Raw genomic sequence first — 19,348 nt, 5'->3', positions numbered from 1 at the left:
CTTCCCCTCTCCTCTCCAGCAAGGTAGTGAGAGCTCTGGTAACCACTCAGGCCAGACATAGCTCCAGCATGTCTTCCTCGACAGAGAGCACTTTAGAAGGCGAGGAAATGGGATTAATGCCGCCTAACCCTTTAGCACTGCTTTTCACAGTTTTTTTTTTCCCTAAGTGCAGATCATTGATCAACCTTGGTACTTGGAATTAACTTGAAATCCAGATGTCACCTGTGTGTGGGCAGTGAGAACGGCTGTCTTGTTCTTGGTCTTGTTCTTGGTCTGTGGCACAGAGGCTGGACCAGCCCTGTCTTTTTAAGAGTGAACTGTGACTGCACGGACCTTGGTTTAATCGAGAACTCTGGCTTTTCAGATTCCGAGAAAATGGCGCAGTATTTGGAGGAGGAACGTCACATGAGAGAGGAGAACCTGAGGCTGCAGAGGAAGCTGCAGAGAGAGATGGAGAGAAGAGAGGCCCTCTGTCGGCAGCTCTCCGAGAGCGAGTCCAGCTTAGAGATGGATGACGAAAGGTGTGTGCGCGTCCCACAAGTCTCGGGGGAACGACGGCGACAAAAACCAGCCTCCAGCCCCGCTTCACCTCCTGTGAGGTGTGGCAGGAGACGGCTGGAACGTCTATTTATTGTCATGGTGAATACTGTCACCTCAAAGTGATTGCCGAGAATGGGATGAATGAAGACGATTGACCATCCTCCCTAAACACAGAAAGATGAAGAAGATGGCCTTTCCCAAATTACTGATAGGAGAGGCATGGGGCAGGTCACGTGTAGAGAGGCAGCATCGACGTGTGTTGTTGAATTCATCTGATCCTGTCTTGTCTCTTCAGGGCATGGGTGATTGTTATTTAGTTGCTAAGTCACGTCCGACTCTTTGGACCCCATGGACTGTAGCCTGCCAGGATTCTCTGTTCATGGGATTTCCCAGGCAAGGATACTGGAGTGGGTTGCCATTTCCTTCTCCAGGGAACCTTCCTGACCCAGGGATTGAACCTGCGTCTCCTTTTGCTGCTACTGAGCCACCGGGGAAGCCCTTAAGAGTATGGGTGGGAGCATGTTAGTTCTCAGAAAAAACAAGCAGGCCATGCATGGTACAGCCTGAGAAAGCAAATGTGTCCAGGGGCTGAAAGAGTCTGCCAGAGATGGGCGAAAGTTGTTGAAAGCCAGAGGTTTTGCTTTAACACACTTGGTGACTTTTCAGCCTTTTCGCAGCTACTTTTCAAAAACGAAACAAATACATTTATCTGCCCAGGCCTCAATATCAAGACCCTTCATTATCCCATAGAGAAATGGGTTGGAATAAGAGAGTCATCCTTTGGTTAGCTAGACAGATTTTCCTTCCCTTTCCTACCCACCCTCCTGCCCTGTACTTTGAAGAGAGGTGACTGTTAAGACAGCCGCCATCCGACAGGACTGGGCAGCCGGTCTCTGACCAGGGTCTGCCAATGGCTGTGATGACTCATACTTGCTGTTGACACCAGAGCACGTTGTTTGAGCACACGTGGACAGTTTTAGCAGATCAGCACTCCATTTCTCTTACTGAACAGTTCCAGAGGGCTAATAGGCATTCTGATTAATTCACTGTGGGCAGTGACAGTATTATCATTTCATGAAAAATGTATGATTTTTTTATAATGAAGATCTACTTTTATCATTTAAAATATTTTAATAAAAACAGACTTAAATCTGTTTTTAAAACTATCTTCCTTGTTTGAAGGGAATAAAAGTGAGTCTTTTTTTCTCAGAAGTTTATATTCTAAAACTGTCATCCTTAACTCTGCATTTCACTGTTTTTGACAGTGTCTCATTCTTCCTGAAATGCTTATCCTCTGAAAACCGTTTTGACTAAAAACAGCAGCTAGAATATTAGTTAACTTACTACTTTAGCAACTACCTGAAGACATGGAGCAGAGGGTGTATTAATATACACAGCACCCTGTGCTTGATTTTTTTTTTAAATTTGGGATATAGTTGCTTTATACTGTTGTTCATTTCTACTGTACAGCTAAGTGAACCAGCTGTTTGTATACATATATCCCCTGTTTTTGAATTTTGACTACAGTGACAACACTAAGGCTACTTCAGGCTTCTGGACAAAAATCGATTTTTCCCCAGAATTGGTATTTACTGCAGAAGCTTTGCCTTTCTTTTTTTTTTTTTTTTGACTTGTCCAGTGTGCATGGTAGCATTAGAAACAAGGTTTGACTCCCAGCCCCACTCTCCCACTCTTTTTTTTTTTACTTTATTTTACTTTGCAATACTGTATTGGTTTTGCCATATATCAGAGTATATCAGTTGTAAATCAACGTTGTGTTTGTTTCAGGTATACAGCAAGGTGATTAAGTTATACAAATCCAGATATCTGGGCTTCCTTGGTGACTCAGATGGTAAAGAATCTGCCTGCAGTGCAGGAGACCTGGGTTCAGTCCCTGGATTAGGAAGATTTCCCTGGAGAAGGGAATGGCTACCCACTCCAGTATTCTTGCCTGGAGAATTTCATGGACAGCAGAGCCTGTTGGGCTCCAGTCCATGGGATTGCAGAGAGTCAGACATGACTGAGCAGCTAACACATATTCATCGATCTATCCTTGCCCATATTCGTTTCCCGTATAGGTTAATATAGAAGATTGAATGCAGCTCCCTGTGCTCTGCAGTGGGTCCTTGTTGCCTTTCTTAGGTTGGACTATCAGGAGTCACGTACAGCTGCCCATAAAGACATCTGCTGTCCCTACTGGGGACAATATCACATTTGGGAGAAAGAAAATAGACGCTTGAGACTTACATATGTTTAAGACCAAGAAGTGGTCTTAGTAGCCTTGCTGGCTGCAGAATTACAAGGCGTCTGGTCTAGCAGCACCATGGTGGGCTACACTAAAGAGAGCAGGGAGCATTTGATAGGTGCATGCCAAACTTGGGAGCCTTGTTTTCTTCACGTTGACTAAACCGGCCTAGAAATAACTGTGTTCAAGTTCCTCATGTGAGCTGATTAAACATCTGGGCTAAGATTGCCTCTAGGGTAGACGTGTCTGCACGTGTTCCTTCCTTTGGCTGGAAAGCCTGGGAAGGATCGCTTATTAGAGAGTCTCTCAAGCAGAAATTTGCCCTCGTCAGCTCTCTGTGCTTGTTCACCGAGTGAGGTCTAATGTGATTTCTGAATCCAGGAAGAAGTCTGACGCGCACAGTGTGACCTGCTGAGGTACTCACCCGAGTGTCTTTTATTACATCCCCCATTCAAACATGTGACTGTTTGTTAAGCAAGGCCTGCCTTGTAAACAGTTGACATCCACTTCAGGGAACCACGTACCTTTAATTTGGTGACATACATCTCAGAGGGCTTGTGTGGGTTGGCCTTTCAAGGAACAATTTAATGTAGCCATTATAGCATTTACATGTAGCCACTGAGCCCCATTGGTAGCTCAGACCATAAAGAATCTGCCTACAATGTGGGAGACCTGGATTTGATCCCTGGGTCGGGACGGTCCCCCTGGAGAAGGAAATGGCAACTCACTCTAGTATTCTTGCCTGGAGAATCCCATGGACAGAGGAGCCTGGCAGAAGTCACAAAGAGTCCAACACGACTGAGCCAGTAACACACACACACACACACACACACACACACACACACACACACACACACACACACACACACACACACACACACACACACACACACACACACACACACACACACACACACACACACACACACACACACACACACACACACACACACACACACACACACACCACATACACTTACAACATGGTTGTGTCTCATTCTTGGGACAGGGGCAGGGAATTCCTACATAACTGTTCTGTGCCTCCATCCTGAGTAAAGACACCCTGGGTTCCCTCACCCACGCCCCTGCAGAGAGCGCTGTGCCAGGCAGCACCGCAGCCTGGCTCTGGCGCCTGTAGTATACACGTGTCCTCGCTACAGCGGCACCTTCTGCACATTCAGTGCTAGCTCATGATGCGAGCGTCTGACATTTTCTCAGGGGAGCGTTCTGAGGAACTGCTGGGAGGCAGGCGGCGCTAACCATGTCATCCTGCCTCTTAGGTATTTTAACGAGATGTCTGCACAAGGATTAAGACCTCGCACTGTGTCCAGCCCGATCCCTTACACACCTTCTCCCAGTTCAAGCCGGCCAATATCACCTGGTGAGTATGTGTTCTCGGCTGCCTCTGCGACTCATTTCTGCTGTATTTATTAGGTACCCCTGAATACGTTCCCTCCCAGCATATAAAAGCTGTAAACAGAGAGGGGTCATGTGTTGTCCAGAAACACAAAAAAAAGATCAATACCATCACAACAGTCTTTGCTTCAAATTTTTAAGCACAAATATTGTAATGCCAGCTGGTGGTTTTCTTCAGTTTCTCTGGAACCAAAAAAATGTAATTTAACTCTAAAAAACCTTTGTGAAAAGACTATCTTTGACTATGATTTTAGGTGCCAATGAATTGACAAGAACCCTGGGTAGATTTTTCTGAGATGCATCAAAGCTTATTATGGGTTCTCTCGTTATATTCTGTATTCACCATCTCCTTTTTATCCTCAGAATAATTAATGCAGATGTTGTATTAAAATTGAGGGAGCAGTGATGCGGAGGTTCCATAGCTACTGGTCAGACGGCCAGGAACTGGCAAGGCAGGGCATGTCTTATTTCCAAGGCCTGTGTCCTTCCGAGCACAGGCTGCCTCCTGCTATTTGCAGTGATGGTGAGGGGGCCTCAGCCCTGGGACACAGACCGGGCAAGAAGGAACTGGCTTTGCTTCTGCCTCTGGCTTTGCTCCTCAGAAGCCTTCCCCTCAAAGGCGGGCTTGTCTTCATCTGACCCCAAAAAACTCTCTCCCCGGGGTCCCTGGCTCCATACCCGCACAGCATGGGATTCTCGGGCCAGGAGGGCAAATTAATGATCCAGCAGGGAAGAAAGAGGAAGGCAGGGAGGGAGGGCAGTGAGTGGAGGGAGGAAGGAAAAGGTAGCCGGCCAAGGGCCTGTGTCTTGTGACTGAAGCGTCCAGGCTGCCCTTCTTGTGCTCGCTCGTAAACAGGTTTTCAGCAGAGTTGGGGGAAAAGTGGGGGGCGTGGGGGGGGGGGGGGAAGGGAGCTGGAGGGACAGTCTCACAGTAGAATAAAGTGAGGTGACGGCTTAAAAGGGTGGCAGCAATAAAGGTTCTGTGGTCTGGGACAGTGAAACAGCTTCACGTTGGGGTGTCATCTCATTTTGTCCGTTGTGATCGTGGGACACCAAGGGTGGATACCCTTCAGGTTGACAGAGGGGAAGTGCCGCAGCCAGGCAGGTGGCTGAGGATAGCAGGAGACAGAAATGGCTTGGTTTTGTGAGTCTGGGATCCAGCCCAGCGCTGTGCTACTATGACTCTTTATAAGAGGGGTCACACCTTTTGGCTCTTGTTGGTCTGTCTGTTTTTGCCCAAGCCCTGTGGCATGCAGCATCTTAGTTCCCTGACTAGGGATCGAACTCATGCCACCTACAGTGGGAGTGCAGAGTCTTAACCACTGGCCCACCAAGGACATCTCTAGAAGGGTCATTTTTTAAAAGCCTAGCACAAAGTGTGGCCGCTTTTGTCCACTTGGGGCCGGCGGGCTCTCAGGCATCTGACATAGTGAAGAGGGGCTGTTTGCAAATCAAAAGGACTTTCTGTTGCAGATCTTCAGCACAATCATCACTTGTTCTTGCCCCAAAGGATGTTCCTGAGTCTGTTTCTCCTGCTCTGCAGTGGCCTTGAGATCTCTCCAGAAGCTTCTCTCCTAAGCTGCCTCTCAGGTTTCCCCAAAGAGCATGTGGGTTTCACTACCAGGAAGATAAAGGTCTTCTTTGCTTTCTGACTTGTCGATGGGGAAGACAGTCGTGAGTTAGGAAGAAGCAAGAAAGAGGAAGGCTTTCATAGCTCATACTGATGCTGATTCATGTTAAGTATAGTTTAGTGTTCTCTTTGATTTATTTAAACCTAAATGCATGTGATTTCTAATTCATTCAATGTAGTGTTGTAGTCACTGAAGAAACCAAAAACAAAAGTGAGACCTTGGTTGGGAATATTAACTTCTATGGTAACAAATACTCTGCAGGCAGATTTATTCCATGCACAGAATTAAGGCTTTTGCTGTCCCTGTTGCTATAACGTGGGGCTTCCTTGTACAGACAAGCTAGTTGGTTGTCCATTAATACTACATCATAGTAAGTAACAACTAGATTTTTTCTTTTTAAATTTCGTTCAGCTTTTGTGAGAACAGTCGTACGATCTTTGAAATTCTAGAATATCATCAAAGTAGATTATAAACTCTTGGCAGTGGAATTACTCCTATTCTCTCTAGTCCGTTGCATGCATAATATATGAGCAACATCTGAATTTTCAAGTTTTCTTTTCACTTTATTTTTTATTGAAAGAATTTGTGGTTCTCAATATTATGAATATCTAATCACTTCTTGAGTGGAACTATGCTGTTTGTATAGTTTTCATTTCCATTTTAAGTATTTTGGCTCTTCTTCCCTTACCATTTCTGGTTAACATTGGCAGTCTTGTATTTTCATTAACTTGGTGGAATGTTTTGAGGGCTATCTCACAACCTGATAGAACTTACGAAAGATTCTTGTTTACCTGTGGACTTGTACATGTGGATTATATAGAGGATTATTTTCTCCAGCAATTTTTTTGAAGTTGTTCACTATTTTATATAGCCTAAGAAAAAGCCATTCCCAATTAGCACGTTTTCCTGTGCCTACATCAGGCATGGGGAATAATGAAGTTTTTAAAAGGATCTATACTGCATAGCAACAAACATAGCTGCTGCCCCTATCTTGGTTTCTAATTCCATTCTCGAGTTAAAAGAACTGAGGCTCTTTGGAGAAATGTATGTTTCTGGGGCCTGGGGCAGGGAATATATGAGATGAATGTGGACATTCCGGTAATGCCAACATAGTAAGGAGAAGCGCAAAAAACACAAAGATAAGGATAGTTCCTAGAGACACAGGAGTAGCTGAAAGGGCTCCCAAAGGCCAAAGCTGGACGTTTGAACGATAAATGGTGTAATAGTAGATTGTAGCCCAAACAGAAAACAAACATCCATCAGTTCACACTGATCTAAATAAATGACTAAGTAACTAAACAGGGAGAAGAGATAAATCTCTCATTGCAGAGGAATTCCAAATAATTGATGCAGATAGTCTGTCCTCATGGAAGTGGAACTAGCTCCCTGATCTCTAAACGTGGACTGCAGATGAGGACTTGCGGAGAATACGGTGTGAGAAGGAAGGGGAAAGAGTACCTTTCTAGTGGAGGAACTTCACAGGTGCTGCCTCAGCCAGGAGATCAAGGTCAACATCGACAGTGGTCAGTCATGTTGGTAGTATGTCCCCTTGATATGAGGGCTTCCCATCTGGCACTAGTGGTAAAGAACCCGCCTGCCAATGCAGGAGACATAAGAGACATTGGTTCGATCCCTGGGTCAAGAAGATCCCCTAGAGGAGGGCATGGCAACCCACTCCAGTATTCTTGCCTGGAGAATCCCATGGACAAAGGAGCCTGGTGAGCTATAGGGTCTCTGCCCGCAGGGTCGCAGAGAATTAGACATGACTGAAGCGACTTAACACACACACACACCCTTGATACAATGTGATGAGAAGAGCCCTTTACCTCTGTGGTCTTCCTCCCCAAAGCCCATCACCCCACGTGGAAAGTGTCAGACAGTAGAGGGACACTCTGTCTGTAAAATACCTGATCAGTACACCTTAAAACTGACGCGGTCATAAACAAACAAGGAAGTTTGAGGAATTATCTCAGCCAAGAGGTGCCTAATGAGACGTGACAACTATGCGTAGAACATGCTATCCTAAACGGATTCCTGAAACAGAAGAGGACAGTAGGGAAAACCTCAGGAAATCCAGATAATGTATGAACCTGAGTTGGTAGTAATGTATCAACATTGGTTTATTAGTTGTGACAAAAGTACCACAGCAGCATAAAAAGTTAATAATAGGGAATCTGTTGGAATTCCCCAGCAATGCAGTGGTTATAGGACTGTCCGCTTTCAATTCCAAGGTCATGAGTTCAGTCCCTGGTTGAGGAACTGCTGCTGCTGCTAAGTCGCTTCAGGCGTGTCCGACTCTGCGACCCCATAGACGGCAGCCCACCAGGCTCCCCCGTCCCTGGGATTCTCCAGGCAAGAACACTGGAGTGGGTTGCCAGTTCCTTCTCCAATGCATGGAAGTGAAAAGTGAAAGTGAAGTCGCTTAGTCCAACTCTTAGCGACCCCATGGACTGCAGCCTACCAGGCTCCTCTTTCCACAGGATTTTCCAGGCAAGAGTACTGGAGTGGGGAGCTAAGATCCTACAAAGCATGTGGTGTGATCAAATAATGATAATACGGAATCTGAGTGTGTGAAGTGTGGGAACTCTCTCTACTTATTTTCGCCACTTTTCTGTAAACCAAAAGCTATTCTAAAATAAAAACTCTATTTTAAAGCTACTAAAATAGATAAGATCAGCTAGTCATGGAAGGTACAGGGAAAAGAGAAAAACCCTTCCGTCTGATCCAGAAGTGACTGTAATATTTAGAGGTCATGTACAGGAGGAAACCTGGCAAAGGAGATTGGGAAGTTGCTCCCAGGGAAGGGGAAGGAAAAGCAGTATCTGATATCACTGAGGCGAAGACAAAGCCTTTCAGCAAGAAGGGAGGAGGGTCAGCTCTGTCCCTCATTGCCCCAGGGTCAGCTGCAATAAAGAGCGGGGAGTGGCAACGCAGCTGGCAGCACAGAAACGCTGCCTACCTTGGCAAGAGCGGCCTTGATGGACTGATGAGGGCAGAGCCAGATCAGGGAGAGCTAAAGAAGAAATCCTATCTCCAGTGCGTGAATGTTCACAGAGACAGTGTTTTCATGAATGGCTTGTAGAACTAAAATAATCTCCAAAGGAACAGAATCTTCAAACTTCTGCCTTTGGTTTGGTTGTATGGCGGCTGGTTTTGGTTTTTTTTTCCCTCTCAGTTCAGTTCAGTTCAGTTCAGTCACTCAGTCGTGTCCGACTCTTTGCGACCCCGTGAGTTGCAGCACGCCAGGCCTCCCTGTCCATCACCAACTCCTGGAGTTTACTCAGATTCATGTGTATCAAGTTGGTGATGCCATCCAGCCATCTCATCCTCTGTTGTCCCCTTCTCCTCCTGCTCCCAATCCCTCCCAGGATCAGGGTCTTTTGCAGTGAGTCAATTCTTCGCATGAGGTGGCCGAAGGATTGGAGTTTCAGCCTCAGCATCAGTCCTTCCAAAGAACACCCAGGACTGGTCTCCTTTAGGATGGACTGGTTGGATCTCCTTGCAGTCCAAGGGACTCTCAAGAGTCTTCTCCAACACCACAGTTCAAGAGCATGAATTCTTCAGCTCTCAGCTTTCTTCACAGTCCAACTCTCATATCCATCACATCTTTTTTCCTTTAGCAGAGATGTATTAGAGGGAATTTGAGGGCAGTCAGAAGAAGCAGAAATATTCATAAAACCATCCAGAATCCTTGTATCCAAAGTGTTAATATTTTAGTGTTTTCAAGTGTCTTCTCTCCCCATGTCTCCCCTCCCCCATGTCTTGCAACTTCCCTTTTGGTAGTTGATTTTCTATTGGTTATATACATTGGTATCTTCATTTTGCTTAGTGGTATTTTGTCATGAATTGCTTTTAATGAATCTTTTTTTTTTTAATTCACAATCTTGAGCTAGTGGACAATGAAATAAATCTTAAAATTTTTACTCTAGGCAATGCATTTCTATAGTAGAGCAAGAGCAATTTATTCCAACAATAACTTCATAAAGCCACAGTATTCTGTTTAGGAGGCATTTTCTATGTAGGTTTTTTGGGGGATGTTTATCCTTTATTATATTCCTGGTCCTGAGTGTCAGATGTATGATGATTATAACTTAGGAGAAAAAGAAAATTTGTAAGACATGGTCTCTGGCCCCTAATCCTTATGATCAACAACAGGGCCTAAGGAAACATAAGAAATAAGATACTATTAATGCAAAGCCAAATATAATGAGTTTTATGTATTTTTATATCCCCTAAAATGTTAAGTTGTGGTGCATCCATACTCAATGACATATTACCCAGCACTAAAAAGGAATTAACTTGATATACACAGTAACTTGGAAGGATCACAGGGGCATTGTGATGAATGAAAAACTAATCTCAAAGGATTATATACTGTATAATTTCATATCTATTAATATAGCATGCTCAAAGTGAGAAAATTACAGTGATAGAAAACAGATCAGTCCTTGCCAGGGGTTAGGGTTAGAGAGAAAGTATAACAATTAAAGGGACAACACATAGAAGTTTGCTTGTGGTTTTGTAATGATTCTGTATGCTGATTGTGGTGATAATTACTTGGATCAGCACAAGTGATAAAATTACACCTGTACGTGTATACACACACACACACACACACACACACACACACACACACGAGTTTGTATCTTAGTCACTTGTTTTGGGCCAATGTCGATTTTCTGTTTTTGACAATGTGCTGCGGTTATGTAAGACATCACTGGGGGAAGCTGGGTGAAGGGTAGACAGACATCCTGTAGTATTTTTGCAACTTCTTATGAATCATAAACTATTTCTAAATAAAAATTGATGATAAAATTAGAAGGTATAATTTTAAAAAAACTAATTTCAAGAGAATTTCAAAGGAGAGAGAGCTACCAGCTTAGCGAGCTTTTGAGATGAGCCTTGAAGGAGAAGTGGTTGTTGTTCAGTTGCTAAGTTGTGTCTAACTCTTTGTGACCCTGTAGACTGCAGCCCAGGCTTCCCTATCCTTCACTGTGTCCCAGAGTTTGCTCAAATTTATGTCCATTGAGTCGGTGATGCCCTCTAACCATCTTGTCCTCTGTCATCCCCTTCTCCTGCCTTCAATATTTTCCAGCATCAGGGCTTTTCCAATGAGTCAGCTCTTTACAGCAGGTGGCCAAAGTATTGGAGCTTCTAGCATCTGTCCTTCCAATGAATATTCAGGGTTGATTTCCTTTAGGATTGACTAGTTTGAACTCCTTGCTGTCCCAGGGATTCTCAAGAGCCTTCTCCAGCACCACAATTTGAGAACATCAGTTTGGGAAGTGGTTAAATATCTGTTTCTTTGGGGAGGAACATTGGGATATATAGAGCTTTTTGTTTTCTTCGTTTAATATCCTGAAGTTGCCAAGTTTTCAGTGGTGGCTTTTTGTTTGCCTTTGTGGCTACAACAAACACGGTGGTTTTGTCTTGTTACTATTGGTGTGTCTTTTGACGCCTTCCCTTTTCTCACATCTGGTCTTTACCCCTTCGCTTTATTGTTTCCCCTTTACTCATTTCTTTTGCCTTCCACTTTTGTAAAGTCTCAGCTGTGCTCCTCTCGAGCCTTGACTTTTTTTATTTTTAGTGGAGATAACACTTAACATGAGATCTACCCTCTTAACACCTTTTTAACTGTTCCGTACGGTATTGTTAAATAGGTACAATGTTGTGCAGCATATCTCTGTAACTTATTCTTCTTATAAAATTGAAACATTATACCCATCAAATAATAGTTCCCCCAGTTCCTCCACGCCCACCCCCTGTCAAGCACCATCCTGCTCTCTGCTTCTGTGAGTCTGACCTAGATCCTTTGTGTATATGTTGCGTGCAGTGTCCATCCTACTGTGACTGGCTTATATTAGTTAACATAACGTCCTCCAGGTTCATCACGTTCTTTAAAACAAAAACAACAGAGTTTTCTTCTTTTTAAAGGCTGAATGATATTCCGTTGCATGCTTATATCATGTTTTCTCTGTCCACTCGTCTGTTGATGAACTTCTGGGTTGTTTCCGTGTCTTGGCTACTGTGAATAGTGTTGCTATGAACCTGTGGGTGCAAATTTCTTTTCAAGATCCTGTTTTCAATTCTTTTGGATAAACACCCTGAAGTGGGATTGCTGGATCACTTATGGTAGTTCTGTTTTTAATTTTTGAAGAAGCTCCGTAATGCTTTCTGTAGCGTTCGTACCAATTTACATTCTCATCAGCAGTGCCCTGGGTTCCCTTTTCTCCACCTCCTTGCCGACCTTTAGAAATGTTTATTTTTATTTTTTTTAATAGCTGTGCTAACAGGTGTCAGATCATATCCTGTTGTGGTTTTGATTTGCTTTTCACTGACGATTAATGATGTTGACCCTCTTTTCATGTATCTTATTGGCCATCTGTTTGCCTTCTTTGGAAAAGTGTCTGCTGAGGTTCTCTGCCCATTTTTTTATCAGGTTATTTGTTTATTTGCTTTTGCATTGGATGAGTTCCTTACATATTTTGGATATTATTCCATATTATTCCCTTATCTGATACATGATTTATAAATATTTTCTCCCATTCCATAGGTTACCTTTGTGTCGATATTTCCTTCGCTGAGCAGAAGCTTTTTAGTATACTGTAGTCCCATTTGGCTATCTTTGCTTTTGTGGCTGTGTTTTTGGTGTCATATCTAAGAAATCATTACCAAGACCAAGTTATAAAGCTTTCCCCTATGTTTCCTTATAGGAGTTTTATAGTTTCAGGTTTTATGTGTAAGTCTTTAATTTATTTTGAGTTGATTTTTGTGTGTGGTATAAGTTAGGGCTCCAGTTTCATTCTTTCTGCCTGTGAATGGCAAGTTTTCCCAGCACCATTTGTTGAAGAGCTCACCCTTTTACCATTGCATATTCCTGGCACCTTCATTGAAATCATCTGACCATTTATGCGTGGACTTATATCTGGACTGTGTAGTCTGTTCTAGGGCTTAACTTTTACATCATTTGTTATCCATCCATCAGGCCGTTTGGTGAGCCCATCACTCCTCCTATCCGTTTGCATTTTTGTGGATGAATAAGAACTTCGACTTTTTTTTTTTTTTTTTGGTCTCAAGGCATGTGGGATCTTAGTTCCCTAACCAGGGATCGACCTGTGCCCCCTGCATTGGCAGCATGGAATCTTGACCACTAGACCACCAGGGAAGTTCCAGAACTTCCCTATTTTTAAGCCTCCTAGATGCTTAAGACACCAGAGAGTTGAGTCCAAAGTAATACTCACAAGTTGTTGTTATATTTCAGGTCTCTCATATGCAAGCCACACAGTTGGTTTCACACCACCAACTTCACTGACTAGAGCCGGAATGTCTTATTACAATTCCCCAGGTCTTCATGTGCAGCATATGGGAGCATCCCACGGTATCACAGTGAGTATCCGTGCCGGAAGCAGCGCTTTATGCCTGATGGCAGTAGCGACTGGTATAGCGACATGGGAGCTGGTATTGACGCCCTTGGAACTTTACCTTTCTTATTCCTTCAGTTCATCTTAAACTTCTAGAGATCTCCCAACAATTCGATGCCGCATTGTGGTGTTGAAACTAAAATCCTTCTCAGGAGGCAAAAACTTGACCTTCACTTTCTTTGAAAAATTGCCCTTCATGAAATGTAGTCTGAACTCTGGCCAATGCCGTGATTGAACTCTAGCCAGCTCCTTGCCATAGCGAATTATTGTTGGCTGCCATCACATCTAAAAGTACTTATTGTCTGCATCTTCACAGTTCGCTGACCCTCAATATTCTTCCTGAAATTAGATTCATTTCTAGTTTCATCCAGAATTTTCTTTCCTGAAATTAGAAGGAACCTTATGTGTATCTGGTTCAGACTCTACTTAACGGAGTATTTTCTTTAGAGCTGGCTATGTAGTTGAATAAGAGGCTTGTTGGAAATGTCAGAATGGAGGGTGTTCCCAGTGAGGGAATCTTGAAAAGAAGAACCCTATTCTACAAAAAAAAAAAAGGGTGTGTAAGATATTTCTGAAGCTGTTTTGCTGGTTTGATGAGCTTTACATAAAAGCAGGCATTTTTGGTTGAACCATAGCTTTCAGGATATTGAAAACTTGTTTGAGGGATGGAAGGAACTGGAGGCACACAACAGAGAGAAAACATTTCAGGGGAGGACGTGGCAGCTGTTTTTTCATTTTCGGACAGTCTCATTGAGGGCCCCAAGTCCCGTCATTTGGTCAGTGCACATTTCATAGTGATTTTGTGTAGCCTTTTCCTGGGCGTCAATGCACACTCTAGCTTCTTGTTTTCATGATGAGTTTGAAAACCACTGGGGAAGGACAAGGACGTGGCCGGTGTTTTGTCTCCGTGGGTCCGCTTCTGGGCAGCCTTAGGCCCGAGTCAGGCTGGGTTAGGGGTGAGCCTGTATGCCTGGTCTGACCTGCTGTTCCTGTCCTCTCTACAGAGGCCTTCACCGCGGAGAAGCAACAGTCCTGACAAATTCAAACGGCCCACGCCGCCTCCGTCTCCCAACACACAGACCCCCGTCCAGCCACCGCCACCTCCACCTCCGCCACCCATGCAGCCCGCAGTCCCCTCGGCAGCCACCTCGCAGCCTGCCCCCTCGCAACATTCGGTGCACCCTTCCTCCCAGCCTTAACGCATGTGCTTAGTCCAGACCCCACGTGGGGACTCATTGATACAGTGGAGCCGTCGACTCGACGCCAAAGGCTTCCTTCCCTGGCATATTCGGATCTGACTTATTTGCACTGAGGTTATCTAGGCTTCACTATTCATTGTGTTGTAAATGTGTGTCGGAAACGCAGCCAGTGTTGTGGGTCTACAACACTAAACAGACGACTCTTTTCCATCGGTGTTCTACTTGAATCTACACGTGCGTCCATTCCCTGGCTGGGACCTCGGCTTTTCAACTCTTTGGTAGTTAAGCAGCAGTGTGCAATTTTTCGCTTGGCCCCCAGAGCTTCATTTTCCTGGCTTTTAGGTTTGTAAAATAAAAAGGGATCTCTTTTTTATATTTTTTTCCATGAATTTGCAGAAAATTACTGAGCTGTTATGACTACCCCTCACCCCTCATTATAATGGTGTTTACCAAGCATACCAATAATTCAGCACTACAGTTCAGACCTTTGAAAATCTAGCTCTCAGTATAGACCAGAAAGTTAGCTGGATCAGTGCCCAAGATCATGTTTAATAGAGCTTTCTAACAGATACACTTTGTATGGGGTATGTTCAGTATATCTCAGCACCCACATCTCTTGTAAAAGAGGTCACCTGAAGTATTGGCTCACATGGCTGTATCTTTTCCATATACATGGGATGGATAATTATTGTATATCTAGGTGTGATTCTGTCTTTACCCTTGATGTTAACCTACCCACACTAGCCCCCTCTCCTGTGAGTTGCTAACTACCCACCGGTGGTTGCGATGGCTGATAAGAACGTGCCGTGTGATTTCTGCTGCCAGAGGCAGTGTGATTGTAATAAAAACAGCTATTTTCCCTCTCCATTCTTTACTTGTGTTCCCCTAAAATAGAGTTCGAACAGATGTTTTAAAGGTGCAAAAGTACTATTAGAAAATACTGTTGGAAATGAACATTATAGGAATACTTTGGCATAGTGACCACAAAATACTTTATCTCTTAGCAGGAAAGAGCTATAGAGGCAAGTAGCACATTAGCCTTGAGGACTGCTTATTTTGCCCAGTAAAAACAAGTGCAGTGTTCAAAGAAGTATATCCTGAAAGCGTTATTTTCATTCATTCAGCACAAATTGTTTGGTTTCACTTTAAAGTGGAACACTGTGAGTCACTCTTTGGAACACCTTTGTTTTGGCTTTTCAGCAGTTACTGTTTTGTACTTTGGTAGTAAAGTGATTTTTACCACCTGTGTTTGCATATTTATATATGCTGTGGACGGAAATAACTTACTAGAGAATGTATATTTTATGATGAGAATGTGTATCTGTTGGATATAATCAGAGAACTGAAAATTAATTTATCCGTAATTTCTAAGAGTCCATGTTTTGTGACTACCACCTCTCATAGCTAGCTCTTTACTGAACACACTCCTGAGTATAAAGAACCATAACATTGTAGATACTTAATATTGTACAGTAGAGAAACCTCCATTTTTGCCTTCAAATGCATATTTAAGAGTTACAGAATGAGAAAAATTCTTGTTGGCTAATAGTGTTTGACTAGCATCTTAAGAACTTGAGAGTAAAAGCAACAATAGGATTTTTTTTTTCCAGCTCTTTCAGTTTCCACCCCCAAACTGAGAGCATCGCTCGTAAGTCTATATAAATTTTATTTATAATGTGTAATATACATAATCATAGTACAGTTCTCAAATATAGGGAAGAAGTTTGGCATTTGATTATTGAGGCTTGAGGTTTTTAATTCAATCAGATGGGGTCCTGTCTAACCTGGGTATTTCACCAATGGCTCACTGTCCCTCCTGGCACCTGACCATTTTGAGGAATTCTGAGAGCAGGCAAACAGGTGTTGCCTGCATGGTACAGTTCTCAGTTTTTCTTAGAGGAGAAATATGGTCTATGTTTACAAGAATTTTCTACAAGACTGTAGGTTTCAGTGCTGTTGGATAGAGGGTCTTGTGCTCAGACAAGAGAGTCTAAAATGTAATGATTTTCCCTCTGCTTGCTAGCAAGTTAGTGATCTCCGGAAAGCACAAAAGTTAAAACATTGTCCTATGGTGACTGAGGAGCAAACAGTTCTGATAAATGTCTTCTAGAGACAGGTCCTTAACATTCAGATTTCTACAGGAAGGTGACGCCAGTTTCCCTAGGCTAGTCATTTCATCACAAAATAATACACAGCTCCTTCAAATAGCACTTTTTGACTATAAATCTGTTGCCTCTCCCAGTGGACATTCTGGATTGATAGAACAAACACTACTCTTTTGAGCTGATGCCATTTCGGGTCCTGTTTGAGTGTTTTGTAACCCTGTGGGGAGCCTGTCACGCGTAGGCAGTACCTGCTAGGGCGGCTCCTTGCCAGTTGTTTAGTCCCCAAGGACCCCAAAGATTTCCACCTCAAGCGCACAGAGGCAAAAGCCCCCTTGTCCACAGGAAGCTGACATACCTGGAACATGTCTTTTGGGGGCTGGATGCAGTTTCTGCTATTCCTGTTGCCCACCCGCAACCCTGGACTGACTCCCAGAGGCCTTGGAAGGCAGGTGGGAGGCACAGCAGGGTCAATAGCTTCGTTTTCCTGTCTCACTGACAGAGACCCTTGGCTATCACTGTGCTGCTAATAGAATAAGTATTTGTCTCCAGATGACCATGCCTTTTATACAAAACCAAATTACTTTCCCGAACACCTGATGCCTCTCTGGGCTCTGAACTGCTCTCGGTCATTCAGCATGCTGGCATTCTAGACAGACCTCTCTAGTGATGTGGCAGATGGTGGAAGTATTTAAGATTTGATTTAACTCACTCCTTTGTTCATTGAAAGGAGTTTGACATTTTGAGCTCCTGAGAGCCTGACCACAACCATGGAATGAATGTGTGACCAGAATGTGGCTTTGACACCAAGTGCTGCTGCTGCCCCTTTGTAATTGGCTTCTCACTGATTTGACCAGAAATAATGGATAATGTGAATTTTTGTTAACTGTTCAATTGTAGAAAGATAGAATATGTTATCGCCCTTTGTTAGGTAGACATGAACTTTTCCTGCACGAAGCCTTGCTTGTAGAGGATGCCCTTACAATAAGGCAAGAAAAAGCATAGTAACTTGTGCTTGGAGAGCTCACTATTTTTATCTTATCGATACAGAAGAAATAATTTCTGCATAACTTGATTCTTCTATCTAGTACTTGTATTATAGGTAACCAACACTGATAACTTTGTAGCGATGACTACCAAAGAAACGCATAGTAAAACAACCTTTTATTTCCAAATTACTAAAGAGCCAGCCATTGACGCTGCTACGTGAGTTCCATGCTCAAGAGCCATTGTAAGAGATTAAGGGGTTTTTAGGTTTTGGGGTTTTGTTTTGGTTTTGCTTTTTTGTTGTTGTTAGGGTTTGGGTTTTTTTTTTTAAGTTTCTTTCCTTTTTCTTTCTCTCTCTTTTTTTCTTTTTCAGATAAAACACACACAGCTGTTAGTATAAAATTATAGGGAGCATGTTCCAGAGTGCTCAGCAGTTGTGGTTAACTGCCAAGCCCTGGTTGCCTCTCGCTAGGCAATGGAAGGAATCTTCTGTTCATGGTAGTGTGGGTGATGTGTGTGTGCAAGCGTGTGTGTGTGCATTCATGCCTTAACCGGGGTTACTGCTCAACTTTAGTTCTTGACCTAGTCTGCACTGTCATCTAGGTTGTATTGTACATCTCGATCTGAACTTCATCCTGGCAAAAACAAAGTTGCAGGCACAACAGCTTGAGAATGCATTCCTCCAGCAGAGTGTTGGAGCAGGTTGGCCCTGAGCCTTCTTTGGACTTTATTTGGAGCTAGGCATGGAAAGCAAAAGTGGACTGTCCCAAGGAAAGACGTCAACAAGGAAGAGGAGAGAGCCAAGCGCTAGCATGACTTTGGCCTCTGCATATCTGTGCACACTGTATGTTGTTCATAATAGCTTGTCTACAACTTGACTAGGTTGGAGTTCTGCTAATAGTGGCAATCTTGACATTTCTTGGTCAGAATTTAGAGAGATGTAAGACTTCCAATTAATGTCTTATTTACTTCTTTATGTTGATTAGCCTTTGATACATGTGCTGAATCAGAACCTAAATAAAGATAATTTTTTAAAATGAACCTCCTGAGCCTTATACCCTATTTCTTTCTGGTCTTTGAGTCAGAAAATGAATATTGTTTCCCTGTGGCTCCTGATAGACATTCATCCTGGATTCTGAATGCTGAAGGCTGCCTTAGAAAGTGAGCTTAAGAAGAGGAAACAGAAGAGACTGGTACTGCTCTGTTTCTTAATCAGGATGCTGGTTATCTGGATGTACTGAGGTTTTGAAACTACACTGAACTGTGAGTTTATGATCTGTACCATATATATATGTGTTGTATTTCACTTGAAAACCATAAACCTGGGAGATTATGAAAAGGAAAGAAAAACCACACTCATTCTCAAAATGTTACCTATAAACAATAGATACACGTATATACACACACGTGCTAAGTAGCTTCAGTTGTGTCCGACTCTTTTTGACCCTATGGACTATAGCCTACAAAGGTGATCAGTATACTTGAGAGCAAGGATTTGAGTGTGTGTGGCTCCATAGTGCCTTTCTCTTCCTCAGAAAGATAAGATTTCTGGTCTCAGCAAGAGTGAGGAATGAGGAGCCTGCATTGTTGGGCCCTCTGTATTGTAAGTGGAGGGATGGGTGTCCTGAGTCCAAGCAGTCTACTCTGTTAGGGAACCTTTGCAGCACTGTGAGCACATAACCTGGTTATGTAATTTCATTACAAACACACACACACACACACAAAAAAAATTTATGTACTCAATCGCTTCAGTCGTGTCTGACTCTCTCTAACCCCATGGACTATAGCCCTCCAGGCCCCTCTGTCC

At 43.4% G+C, this 19,348-nt stretch overlaps 1 protein-coding gene across 1 annotated transcript in view; it reads left to right on the top strand.

Moving 5' to 3' along the window:
* Window positions 1-18,582, top strand: part of CCDC6 (coiled-coil domain containing 6) — a 110,419-nt gene extending 91,837 nt beyond the window's left edge. Inside the window, exons 6-9 of the mRNA XM_015104369.4 lie at window positions 365-521; window positions 4,066-4,166; window positions 13,094-13,218; window positions 14,258-18,582. Of these exons, the coding sequence (XP_014959855.2) occupies window positions 365-521; window positions 4,066-4,166; window positions 13,094-13,218; window positions 14,258-14,452 (578 nt within the window). The 3' untranslated portion in view covers window positions 14,453-18,582. The remainder of the gene's footprint in view (window positions 1-364; window positions 522-4,065; window positions 4,167-13,093; window positions 13,219-14,257) is intronic.
* The last annotated feature ends 766 nt before the right edge of the window (window positions 18,583-19,348 follow it).

This window comes from Ovis aries, chromosome 25 (assembly GCF_016772045.2).
Source record: "Ovis aries strain OAR_USU_Benz2616 breed Rambouillet chromosome 25, ARS-UI_Ramb_v3.0, whole genome shotgun sequence".
Lineage (NCBI taxonomy): Eukaryota > Metazoa > Chordata > Mammalia > Artiodactyla > Bovidae > Ovis > Ovis aries.
The sequence above is the reverse complement of the archived record's forward strand: the minus strand, read 5'-3'. Positions and strand labels throughout refer to the sequence as shown.